Source organism: Triticum urartu, chromosome 2, assembly GCF_003073215.2.
Source record: "Triticum urartu cultivar G1812 chromosome 2, Tu2.1, whole genome shotgun sequence".
In the NCBI taxonomy this organism is placed as follows: Eukaryota; Viridiplantae; Streptophyta; class Magnoliopsida; order Poales; family Poaceae; genus Triticum; species Triticum urartu.
This window is the reverse complement of record NC_053023.1, coordinates 706,407,244-706,420,304: the sequence shown is the minus strand read 5'-3', so window position 1 is coordinate 706,420,304 and position 13,061 is coordinate 706,407,244. Positions and strand designations below refer to the sequence as shown.

The 13,061-nt window shown below is 44.6% G+C and overlaps 1 protein-coding gene across 1 annotated transcript; it reads right to left on the bottom strand.

The window, feature by feature from the left end:
* Positions 1-474: 474 nt before the first annotated feature.
* On the bottom strand, positions 475-1,834 carry LOC125534240 (probable xyloglucan endotransglucosylase/hydrolase protein 12). Its single transcript, XM_048697511.1, has 2 exons — positions 1,503-1,834; positions 475-1,400 (listed from the first exon to the last, which is right to left on the bottom strand). Exons 1-2 carry the CDS (start codon positions 1,770-1,772, stop codon positions 801-803), a joined length of 870 nt encoding a protein of 289 aa, XP_048553468.1. The 5' UTR covers positions 1,773-1,834; the 3' UTR covers positions 475-800.
* Positions 1,835-13,061: the final 11,227 nt, after the last annotated feature.

Genomic DNA, 13,061 nt, shown 5'->3' with positions numbered 1-13,061 from the left:
TCGGCTAGGGTAAAGGGACCACCTTTGGTCCCGGGCCGTGACAACCCGGAATTAAGGTGGGGGGCTTTAGTCCCCACCCTTTAGTTCCGGTTGGTGAACCGGGACTAAAGGCCCTTACGAACCTGGACTAAAGGCTGATTCTGCACTAGTGCATACAAACATGACGGATTTCATACAAACTGTACGAAAACGGTTACATTTTGGTCATATTTTAACTATGTGCACGTACGGTCGCGCGGAGCTCACTCCCACGACATGGATACACTACACTAGTCTACGCTCAGCCGTGGAGGATCCTTGTCTTCCCCATGTACGGCAGCCCGCTAATCAGACTGCCGAGAGTCCCGGAGGCATATTCTTCCCATGTGTCTTCCCTATGTCCGGCTGCGCCGCTCATCGGAGTGGCAAAGAGGATGCTTAAGCCGAAGGGGAAGGGTGCTTCCGTACTTAGGAACTAAGCGATTTCTAAGGGTGTACTTAGGAACTAAGTTGGGTCTCATAAATTAAAAAAAAGAGGGGGTATACATAACTCATCCATGTATATCATATATAGCATAATTAATGCAAATATAGATACACGTGTACATGTACACATAGACATAGGTATATGGTGGAGCTGTTGAAAAGAAACAAAATTTGGAAAGGAACAGCTGGGAAGCAATAAGAGTATATGTAACAAAAATAAATGAATGAAGTCCGAGTCGAATCAATGGGTCGTGTAAGGAGTGGTAGACCGGCTCCGGCCAACCAATGTTTCCTTGGTGCGTGCAACCACCACGACCGGACAGCAGCTGGATCGATCAGTACTGCGGCAGGCTGCACTCGGGGCCGGGCTTCTTGTTGTCCCTGTAGTCCACGCAGTAGTCGTAGATCCTGTGAGACTTCTGCACCTCCTGCATCTTGGCCCGCTGCTGGTCGGTGAGGCCAGCACAGTTCTGCTGCCGCCCGCCGTGGCTGAACGCCCCGGCGCAACCGTAGACGCAGGAGTCGGCTCCGTCGCAGGGGCAGACGTTGAGGACCATGTCGCGGTAGCCGGCGACGAAGGGTGCCTTGGACCAGTCGGCCTTGACGCGGCCGCCCTGCGTGGCCCAGTCCTCCGCCGACCAGATGCTGGAGTAGCCGAACATGGGACGCTTGATCGGGTACGCAATGCCCTTGTCCCGGTAGTTGCGGAACACCCGGATGGGGACGTCGTCGACGTACCAGACGATCATGCAGGGCGTCCAGGAGATGGTGTAGGCATGGAAGTCGGCGGTGGGGTCGAACCAGGGCACGAACTGCATCTCCTTCTTGCCCATGCCGTCGGCGAACACGTTGGTGTGCAGCGTGTAGGGCTGCCCGGTCTCGTTCCCCAGGAACTCGAAGTCGATCTCGTCATGGTCGGCCCCCACGGACGATGTCTGGTGATTTACAATCAATGAAATGGTGCACATACGGTCAGTATTGCAGTACAAGCTCATTGGTAATAACTAATAAGTATACTATAGGAATAGGATACGTACGTAGTATGTGGTGACGGTGCCGGCGGAGTTCCCCGGGACGAGCTTGATGAGGGTGGAGACGCTGCCGTAGATGAACTGCTTCTTCGTCTGCAGCAAGCAGCCGGAGGAGTTGCTCTTTAGGGACATGGTCAGGCCGTGGCCGTCGTCGGAGAAGGCCGCGTTCTCGGGGTTCCACTTGATGTCGCAGTTGTCGCGGAAACTGGCACTCGCGAGGCCGATGGCCGTCGCCGCCATCGCCACCAGGAGGAGCGCCCTCCTTGAGCTCTCCATCTTCTCCTACTTCGTAGTTGGCACTACCGCACTAGCTTAGCTTTTGGTGGTGTAGGAAGTGTATGTCAACAAGACTTGATGAAAATGCAGAGGTGCACAAGGGCTTTATATAATCCTCTCTGCGTTGCGGATCTGTGCTCATTATTTTCAGTCAAAGACAAGTTTCCTGTCTGGTGCGCACGTCGTAGTAGTACGTAGCTGTGCTGGGTTACTTTGTGCCATGTCTTGTTATTCTCTCTTCAGGTTGTGTGTACCTAGTGATTGTTGTCGGTTTGTTCAATTATCATTTGGGATTGCTTGCATCTGGGACCATCTGGGTTTGACATAGTTAGTGGTCAGCACAAAGGTGTTTCGTCCTTCCGCTTGGTTGCATGCCAAACTGCGCACCTGTCGATGAGATGAGATGAGGGAATGCGCCAACTGTGAGCCCAGAATGGAAAGGACTGTAAAATAGGGTCTAGCATATTGTATATGTACATGTATTTATATATGTATATAGTTGTATTATGATCATCTATATAAAAAGACATGAGGCTGGATGTTAGCCACCCACGCAAAACCCTAAACCTAAAACTCCATCGCCGCCTCCCTGGGTGTGAATAACGCACAAATGCCCTACTCCAGTTTCTACTCGCTCGTTTTGTCGTTCGAAGCGCTACAGGCTCAGCAGAGTGCGTCGGAGGGGTGAACTCCCTCCGCCAACGCCGTGACTCGCTCGGGCCCCTACGGCTAGGGCGGGCGTGCTCCCTACTCGGAGCCCTACCCCTCCCAGGGTGGGGGTCACTCGGCCGACGGCAATGGCCAGCCCGGGCATGGCCGCCAAGGCGGCAACGGTGGCCCCAACGGTGGCCGCGACCGCAATCCCTCCTACGCTGGCAATGGTCGGCAAAGTGGTGGGGGTAACGGCAGCAACAACAGAGGTGGTGGCCGTCGCAACAATCGGTGGCGCCTCGGTGTCAAATTTGCAAAAACTGGGGGCATGAGGCCGATGACTGTCGCAAGCGCTATGATCAGGAGCACAACACTCGCTCCGCCAACTCGGCCTCCACCAACACCGTCGACTATCCTTGGGTACTGGACACCGGGGCTACGGATCACCTGACGAGTGATCTGGAGCGCCTTCAGGTTCACGAGCGCTATGGTGGCAAGGACCAGGTTCAGGTGGCCAATTAGATCATTGACAAGTTGGATCAACAAGCATACATCTTTTTTCAAGGATACATCAACTCTGACGCTATGGCTGGAGGGTGCATTGATTCATCCAGGGCTCGATGTCAAGAACATGCTTTCAGGGTGTTTGGGTTTGGTTGTGACGCGGTCTTGGATTCTTGGTGCTGTGTGTTCTGCCTCTTTGCCACTCGTGGCTGGAGGTCGTACAAGGCGAGTGGTGTGTCGTTGTAGTCGTGGTATGCTTGTTTTCATGCTTTGTATGCTGGTAGGCGTTGTATATATCACCTTGGCACTTCTTCTATGAATCTATACACCGGTGTATCTTTGAAAAATGCATCGTTCATCATTCGTCTGCAAATTCGTTCATTCATCACATCATTCATTCAACTAGTTCTACGTCAACATAAAAAAGGACTAGTTCAACTAGTTCTACGCCAACATCAAAAAAAGGAATAGTTCCACAAGTTCAACCTCAAAAGAAAGTACTCCCTCCGTCCGGAAATACCTGTCATCAAGATGAATAAAAGAGGATGCATCTAGATGTATTTTAGTTTTAGATACACCCATTTTTATCCATTGTCATGACAAGTATTTCCGGATGGAGGGAGTACTTGGTCATGATCATAGACAACAAATAGTTCAACGGGTTCAACACTCAAAGTTCAGCATCATTCAACAACTCATCACTTGTTTCACTTGTTACCAAGTACTCCATCATCCTTCGTGTCTTTTCCCTGGTCCTCTTCTATGTAGGTCTAGCACCATCACCTCTTGATGAACTAGGTCCAGCAACTCTTAGAGGAGATCATGGTGCTCTAGCAGCAGCTCTTGGAGCAGAAGATGATCTTGGGGGCCTTGGAGACGGACCTCTTTGGAGCAAAAGAACTTGGAGGATGAGCTCTTGGAGAATTAGTTGTTGGGGCCTCTGTTGAAGAATATCTTGTGGCAAGAATACTTGGATTAGGAGCTCTTGGATAAGGAGCAGTTGTGGTCTTTTTAGAGAAGAGGCACATGGATCGGGAGGGGATCCAACAGCTATTGTTGCAGATGAAGAAGCAGCACCAGAGGAAGAGCTTGGAGCACCTCGGGCAGATCTATTTGTCTGAAACAAACAAAAAAAGGAAATTAATTATCGGCAACATATTTTCATTATAAAATGAAATGCAAGTGCAAGTCACCGGATGTTTATTTCTTCAAATCATAAGTCCAGGCTTAAGGATCGATACAATTAGTGTATCTCCGCAAATGAAACTTAACATCGCATGTCACATCTTCCAAGCTACACAGAGAAAGATAAATTACGAAAATAATAAACATATCACCAATTCGTCATTTACAAACCCTAATTCCCAATTTCTCACATACAGAAACCCTAATCGGTCAATGCAGATTGGCAGGGCAGAACTTACTCGACACCCCTAGACCGGAGGTAAAATAGTGGTTGTACTTTGGACTGGCTTTCCAGAAGTTGGCCATGGCCATTGCTGTCGCTCTCGATTTGAGGTCATACGGCGACGGCGAGTGCTCTGATGCGGCAGGGGGTCACCACAGTCGATCCGGTCCTACTCCAACACGCCGCTAGGTCTCCGCCGTTGGGATCCACTGTCTGTTCCAACACTTTGCCAAGCACTCGTTACCGTCATCGCTTTGTGTCACATGAGCGAGAGCGGAAGTGATGAGGAGGGCGGGAGAATCGGGGAAGGGGGAAACGGTCGGGATAGGCACCGCTAGGTGTCACCCCCACGGTCACTGTTAGTTTCGTTGTCAAAACGCGCTCAATCGAGCTTTTAGTGTGTTATTGTTAATTTTGTTGTCAAAACGCACTCAATCAAGCTTTTAGTGCATTCGGCAAAATGAAATGTGAAACCGGTGTTTTTTTAAAGCTATTACTCAGACCATGATTTTCTTTTAGAAGTCACCCGGGATTATGTTGGTTTTTGGCATCTTACTCACTAATTAGTATGTATATTTATAAACATACAGGTAAGTGTAACATGAACTAAACACCGAGTTTGCACTTGCGAAAGAGACGGGACTTTCAACACCCGGGTGTCTCTACGCCCTTTATGAGCAGTAAACTGAAAAAGAAAATGATAACAAAATCAAAAAAATCTGAACCTTTGGAACATAAAACATGATCAAACATTCGATGTTCGTGCAAAGTTTCAGCCTCAAATAACATTTGAGGAGCCCTCACCTAAAAAAACAAAATCAGTGTTCAAAGTTTATGTGCACTTTTGAACACTAATTTTGTTATTTTTGGTGAAGGCTCCTCGAGTGTTATTTGTGGCTGAAAATTTGCAAGAACGTTAAAAATTTGATCATCTTTCTCCTTGCAAAAGCTCTCGATCACTTAACCAACGCACACTCCATTGTACTTGCATCAAGTATCAATACATTAGCACTTAGTCCATCATTTTTATGTCTCAATGACTGTAGCATAGCAGGATAGTATACAGCATTTTTCCATCATTTTTATGTCTCAAAACATAGGTCTTCGCACTAGGCAAAAATGAGCCATGAAGGAACCTACCTGGGGTTGTTAAATAGTTTGAAACAATTCACAAGCAAAACCCATTTTTAATACATGCGTGGATAACTTCAGCTCTCACGTGAACCTAGCTCATATAGCAAATGCCACAAAACTCTCATTCTCTTTGGTTTATGTGCCCCTAGCAACTTTGGCACTCGACGAACCATGGTACTGGCCACCAATTAGGTAATGCTCCCTTGGCATGCCGCATGCCTCGAGCACAGTCTGACTGCAATTGCTCACAGTAAGTTTCTCTGCACACCTCCAGATAAGAAACAGGACGATAATCCTTGTGTCGTGTTCTCTGGATCCAAAGCCACATTTTGCTGCCCGGCGGTCGAGTCTTTCTCATGGTCCCACAGCTTCCATGGGTGGTTCTCCTCCCATTCTTCCTTCGCTCGTTGTTGCCTCTACTTCTTTTTCTCCTTTTTGCTCTCTCGGTGCTTCTGCACGAGAGACACCGACCGTTTGGAGGAATTGTATTTATCCACAAGCGAAACATCTGTTGCACTTCTTTTCATGTCCATCTGCAATTGCCTTTGCTTTGTTTGTTTTTTAGAAAACTTTCAATTTATTCATCTTCAATCATGGCAGTACAACGAACACCAGAAATAAAAATTACATCTAGATTCGTAGACCACCTAACGACGACTACAAGCACCGAAGCGAGCCGAAAGGCGCGCCGCCGTCATCGCCCCTCCATTGCCGGAGCCGGACACAACTTGTTATAGTAGACAGTCAGGAAGTCGTCATGCTAAGGCCCCATAGGACCAGCACCCCAGAACAGCAACCGCCGCTGATGAAAAATAACATAGGTCGGAAGGATCCAAACCGAAGACACATGAACGTAGACGAACAACGACGAGATCCGAGCAAATCCACCAAAGATAGATTTACCGGAGACACACCTCCACACGCCTACCAACGATGCTAGATGCACCGCCGGAACGGGGGTTAGACGAGGAGACCTTTATTCCATCTTCAGGGAACCACCGCCGTCTCGCCTTCCTGAATAGGACACAAACCCTAGCAAGATTGAAAAAAACAACTAAAAACGGAGCCCTTCCGCCGGCCCTTGCCAGGATGCACCGTGCCTCCATTGCCCTAGGGCCACCGGAGACGAGGCGAATTTGTGCCTTTGCTTTGTTGTAGGCTTCTAAAGTTCTAAGTTGCTGCAACAAACACGAAAATGCCAAACGGAGACCGGGCTCCATGGAGGCCTTAATTTAAAAACTTCAAAATTCAGACTTTTCAGTTTTAAAAAATTCTCCAAAAAATTACACATATACCTGGATACATGATGTACATGGGCGCAAATTTTCAGGTAGAAATACGTTAAAATGAGAGCTACAGAAAAAAGAAAAATTTGAGGCTTTTTAGCATATGTATTGTTCATCCTCAAAGTCCATGATTTTATCTTTTTTTTGTGCAGCTCGCAATTCAACGTATTTCATCCTAAAAAAATTTATATACATATACAATACATCCTTGCATACATGTGTAATTTTTTTCAGGATTTTTTGGAATAGAAAATTTTGAATTTTGAAATCTTCAAAATAAAGGTATCCATGGAGCTCGGTCTCCAAAATGCCCTACTCCAACAAACAGCATTGACATTATCAACAGTAGTAGTGCATCATCGCTCCACCGGGTCCTCAAAATAGGCAACCAGAAAAGGAGAGCTCTATTTTTTGAGGGATAAAGTAGGCATCCTGAAGGAAATATGCCCTAGAGGCAATAATAAAGTTGTTATTTATATTTCCTTATATCATGATAAATGTTTGTTATTCATGCTAGAATTGTATTAACCGGAAAATTAGTGCATATGTGAATACATAGACAAACAGAGTGTCCCCAGTATGCCTCTACTTGACTAGCTCGTTAATCAAAGATGGTTACGTTTCCTAACCACAGACATGTGTTGTCATTTGATAAACGGGATTATATCATTAGTTATTATGTGATGGACAAGACCCATCTGTTAGCTTAGCATTATTATCGTTTAGTTTTATTGCTATTGCTTTCTTCATGACTTATACATATTCCTCTGACTATGAGATTATGCAACTCCCGAATACCGGAGGAACACCTTGTGTGCTATCAAACGTCACAACGTAACTGGGTGATTATAAAGATGCTTTACAGGTGTCTCCAATAGTGTTTGTTGAGTTGGCATAGATCGAGATTAGAATTTGTCACTCCGTGTATCGGAGAGGTATCTCTGGGCCCTCTCGGTAATACACGTCACTATGAGCCTTGCAAGCAATGTGACTAATGAGTTAGTTACGGGATGATGCATTATGGAACAAGTAAAGAGACTTGCCGGTAACGAGATTGAACTAGGTATGATGATACCGACAATCGAATCTTGGGCAAGTAACATACCGATGACAAAGAGAATGACGTATGTTGTTATGCAGTTTGACCGATAAAGATCTTCGTAGAATATGTAGGAAACAATATGAGCATCAAGGTTCTGCTATTGGTTATTGACCGGAGATGTGTCTCGGTCATGTCTACATAGTTCTCGAACCCGTAGGGTCCGCACGCTTAACGTTCAATGACGATTTGTATTATGAGTTATGTGTTTTTGATGACCGAAGTTTGTTCGGAGTCCCGGATGAGATCACGGACATGACGAGGAGTCTCAAAATGGTCGAGACATAAAGAAAGATATATTGGACGATGTTATTCGGACACCGAATGAGTTCCGAGAGGTACCGGATAACTATCGGAGTGCCGGAGGGTTGTCGGAACCCCCCGGGGGAACTAATGGGCCTTAGTGGAGAGAGAGGAGGGCCAGAAGGGGCTGGCCGCGCCCTCCCCCCCCCTTGCAGTCCGAATTGGACTAAGGGGAGGGGGCGGCGTCCCCCTTTCCCTCTCCCTCTCCCTTCCTTCTTCCCCCTTCCACCAAGCGGAATCCTACTAGGACTTGGAGTCCTAGTAGGACTCCTCTCTCTTAGCGCGCCCTACAGGGGCCGGCCGGCCTCCCCCTCTCCTCCTTTATATACGCGGGCAGGGGGCACCCTAGAACACACAAGATTAATTGTCTGGGTCATGTGCGGTGTCCCCTTCCACAGTTTACCACCTCGGTCATATTATCGTAGTGCTTAGGCGAAGCCCTGCGCGGATCACATCATCAACACCGTCACCATGTCATCGTGTTGACGGAACTCTCCCTCAGCCTCAACTGGGTCAAGAGCTCGAGGGGCATCATCGTGTTGAACGTGTGCTGAACACGGAGGTGGCGTACGTTCGGTGCTTGGATCGGTTGGATCGTGAAGACGTTCGACTACATCAACCGCGTTACTAAACGCTTCCACTTTCGGTCTACGAGGGTACGTGGACACACTCTCCCCTCTCGTTGATATACATCTCCTAGATAGATCTTGCGTGATCGTAGGAAATTTTTGGAAATATTGTGTTCCCCAACACATCCTACTACACTTACAATGCTCGACGGGTTACTTAAAGCATCTACAACCGGACTAGGCTAATATGAGCCCTATAGGTCCATTGACGTGTTCGGACGTATCCGCAGACAGCGTCCGCCCACCCCTCAAATGTCCACCCGTGCAAACACATCCCCCACTTTCGAAGCCTATATATAGTATATGCAACTACATGCACATCAATCATTTGATGATATGAATACACATAACAATGAATATCACACACACAAATAAAATTTATTCGTAGAAAAATATGTTTACAACGGGCATGCCGAATTCACAAGTCTTTTGATGAAAAAGCTTCAAATATAATGTGCCCTCTTTGGTGTGACCTTGGTACTACCCATGTAAAACTTTTGGGGCGGTTCTCCTATTGCTAATGCATGCAATCAACTAAACCGAGCATACCTGAGAAACGTCTTGCTCCTCCAATTGCCAATAACTTTTCCATGTCCTCGATACTTGGTTCTCTCAGGTGTTTCGGTCCAAACACCTTCACCATGGTGTGGTCAAATTTTACCATGGCTTCAAGGCATGTTCTCTCCCCATCCAGACAATCTCATCAATGGCATTTGCTACTTTACCATGTGCAAGCATCCTCAGAGTAGTTGTGCGTTTATACATAGGAGAGAACGACTATTGTCCGCAACAATCCTTCCTCAGCTTGAAGTAAGGATCATATGTCTCCACAACATTCACTACACGCAAGAACAAAGGTTTGCTCATCAGGAAGCGACACTGAAAAAAGCCATCATGGTATGTTAGATTGGAGATAGTTGTAGGTATTTTTGAGGGAAATCCATCAAAAATATCTGAAGTACAACTATTTCCAGAAAACAATATGTGAACATTAGCTCATATAGCAAATGTCGTAAAAATATCTAAAGTACACACATGTGCATATGTTGTCCTTGACCCCTTGCACTAACTACACTAATTTAGCTTTGTTCAATAGGTTCACACCAACCGCTGTTGTGGAGCTTTCACCTTTGCTCACCTTCTGCTCATATGTGTGTGTGTGTGTCTATATATATATATATATATATATATATATATATATATATATATATATATATATATATATATATATATAGGCTCCTAGGTGCCCAGACACCTAAGCACCATGCAATTAATGCTCCATGCGATTGATCTCTTTCTAAATATTGGTGCATGACATACCTGTCATAAAATGCACGTCATTATAATAGCATACCATTTATTTCCATATATGATATGACATCCTAGTTTCTTTTAAATCTTTATTTATAATATATGCACTATAATACCTTGCGTACAATTTCTTGCTTTTGCCTTGTATTCTTTATCGGAATATAATACTCATAAACATATGATGCACTCATCTTTTTTTGCTATTAAAAATAAAAAATATTTTCATATATGTAGTAAGAATTTGTCCTATGTACCCATATACCTAACACAAAGAATTTATACACATATAATAATACATCTATGACAGAAACCTAAAAATGATATACCCATGCACGATAAGCGAATTGATATACCTAAGAAATATACGTCCCAAACATAACATACCCCAAGATGATAATTAATGTATGATGATAACCAATATATTTTTTAGTGCGTACTCAAGCCCTCACAAAAAAATGTATATACAAAAATATGCATACTCCGACATGAAATCTTTTTTACATATCATGTACATACCCCGATGTGAAATTTATATGTACGTACCCTGACTTGCTCCGCAAAAAAAATACCCTGACTTGAAATTTATGTGTACATACCCATAACTGTACATACCTTGTCTTAAAATTTACGTGTACATATTCGTAAATATATATACCCAACGTGAAATTTATGTGTAGATACTCATAAATATACTTATCCCTGTGTGAAATTTATATGCACATACACACAAATGTACATAACCCAAAATAAAATTTATGCAATTGCAAAAAAACATAAAATTTATGCGTACATACCTTGACATTATTTTTTTCTCTACATACTCATAAAAATGTACATACCCCAGTGTTAAATTAATGTATACATACACCGGCATATACTTATGTGTACATACTCTGATGAGAAATATATGTGTATATACCTGAACGTAAAATTTGAAAGATTTAATCCATTTATGACTATCTATTAATTTAAACATAAATGGTTGTCATGCATGCATGCACGCTTATCATACTTATTAATTACTGCCATATATAATCACATTAATTATTTACCATATTAACACAAACGTCATACATATATATATGTTCTCTTCTGCTCACCCTTCTGCCTCTAGTAGTCCACTTTAGCCTTCCCAAGCTAGTGCTCCCAACCATATATATGTATGTTTGGAGTCGAATTACATATGATGGTGAGAAAACAAGCTCTCCCTTGTTTGAGAACAGGGGGCACCGGGAACCTGCTAGGAGTGAAATTCTATAGATGCTCTTTGATTGTCCCGTCCGATCCAACACTTCCGTTAAATGCCGCTTTGTTGTTCTGGTGATACTGTGGCGCCTACGAGTAGCCATCAAGCTGCCCATGATTACCCAGCTCAAAGGGGTCAGGGTGCACATTGTCATTGAAAGATGTTTCTGACACCAAGTGTGTAATATAAAACACAGTGCTAATTAATTATGAGTTATTAACTGACATATCTCCTACCTTACTGGATATAGAGAGGAAATGGTAACCCTAGCCGTCACCAAACAAATCGTGTTTGTTATCTACTTCCTCACGCACAAACCACCATCGTCATTCCTCTCAATGTTGTTGTCTTCCCATCTTTTTTTCGAAAAGGGGGTCTCCCCAGCCTCTGCATCAGGACGATGCATACGGCCATCTTATTAAACAAAAAAAAGGCAAAAGTGCCAACAAGGTTCCACGGTCTCCAGCTAAACAAAAAGGAAAAAGAGAAATGCAGCTCACACAGAGCTCCGGACGGCTAGATATACAAACTAGCCCAAAAAAGATGCCACAACCGGCTGGCTAACAATAGATAGGGAAACTAATTGCCTATCCTATTACATGACCGCCATCCAAACCGGTTGAAGATATCCCGAGCGACCATCTCCCAACGGATAGATCCAGTAACCAAATGCTCCCTGGCCTCCATCGGAGTGAGTAGCGACCACGAACGGATCAGTGCCGTAGCTCGGAAAATAACCTGCAAAAAATGAATCCGTGATGTTCTGTTAAAAACCAAATCATTTCTGCAATTCCAGATAGTCCATAACAAAGCGCAAACTCCAACCCGAATATGTCTTGCGAGAACAGGCCCAACCCCATTAAGCCATGTCCCAAATAAAGCATTGACAGAAGTCGGTGGAGTAAGATTAAAAGCAATATGGATCGTCCGCCAAAGAACTCTAGCCAACGGGCAATCAAAGAATAAATGCTTAATCGTCTCATCCCGTTCACAGAAACTACACCTAGTAGGTCCTGTCCAATTGCGTTTAATCAAGTTGTCCTTTGTTAAAATAACTTGTTTATGGACAAACCACATAAACACTTTTATTTTTAAAGGCACCTTGACAGCCCAAACAAACTTGGAAGTTGGAATAGCAGTCGAATTAATAACATCAATATACATTGATTTAACTGTAAATACTCCAGAACTAGTCAACTTCCAACGCAATATATCGGGTCGGTGAGAAAGTTGAACCTCCATCAGTCTCCTAACTAGATGAAGCCATTCTTCCCAACGATTGCCCGCTAGCGACCGTCGAAACTGAATATTAAGGGGGATAGATTGGAATATCATTGCCACGAACACCTCACGTCTTTGAGCAATCCGATATAAAGACGGATATTGAATGGCTAAAGGTGATTCACCAAGCCAAGTATCCTCCCAGAAACGGGTACTTGTACCGTTTCCAATAACAAATCTCGTCCTATTGAATATAGATTGTTTGACTTTCATTAGTCCTTTCCAGAAAGGCGAGTCAGTCGGCCTGACTGCGACCTAGGACAATGTTTTAATTTGGAGGTACTTGTTACGAAGGATCTGCGCCCACATGGCCTCAGTCCCGGAGGACAGCTTCCACAACCACTTACTAAGAAGACATCTGTTCTTGACTTCAAGATTTTCAATACCGAGACCCCCTTGGTCTTTCGGTCTACAGATGATGTCACATTTAGCAAGCC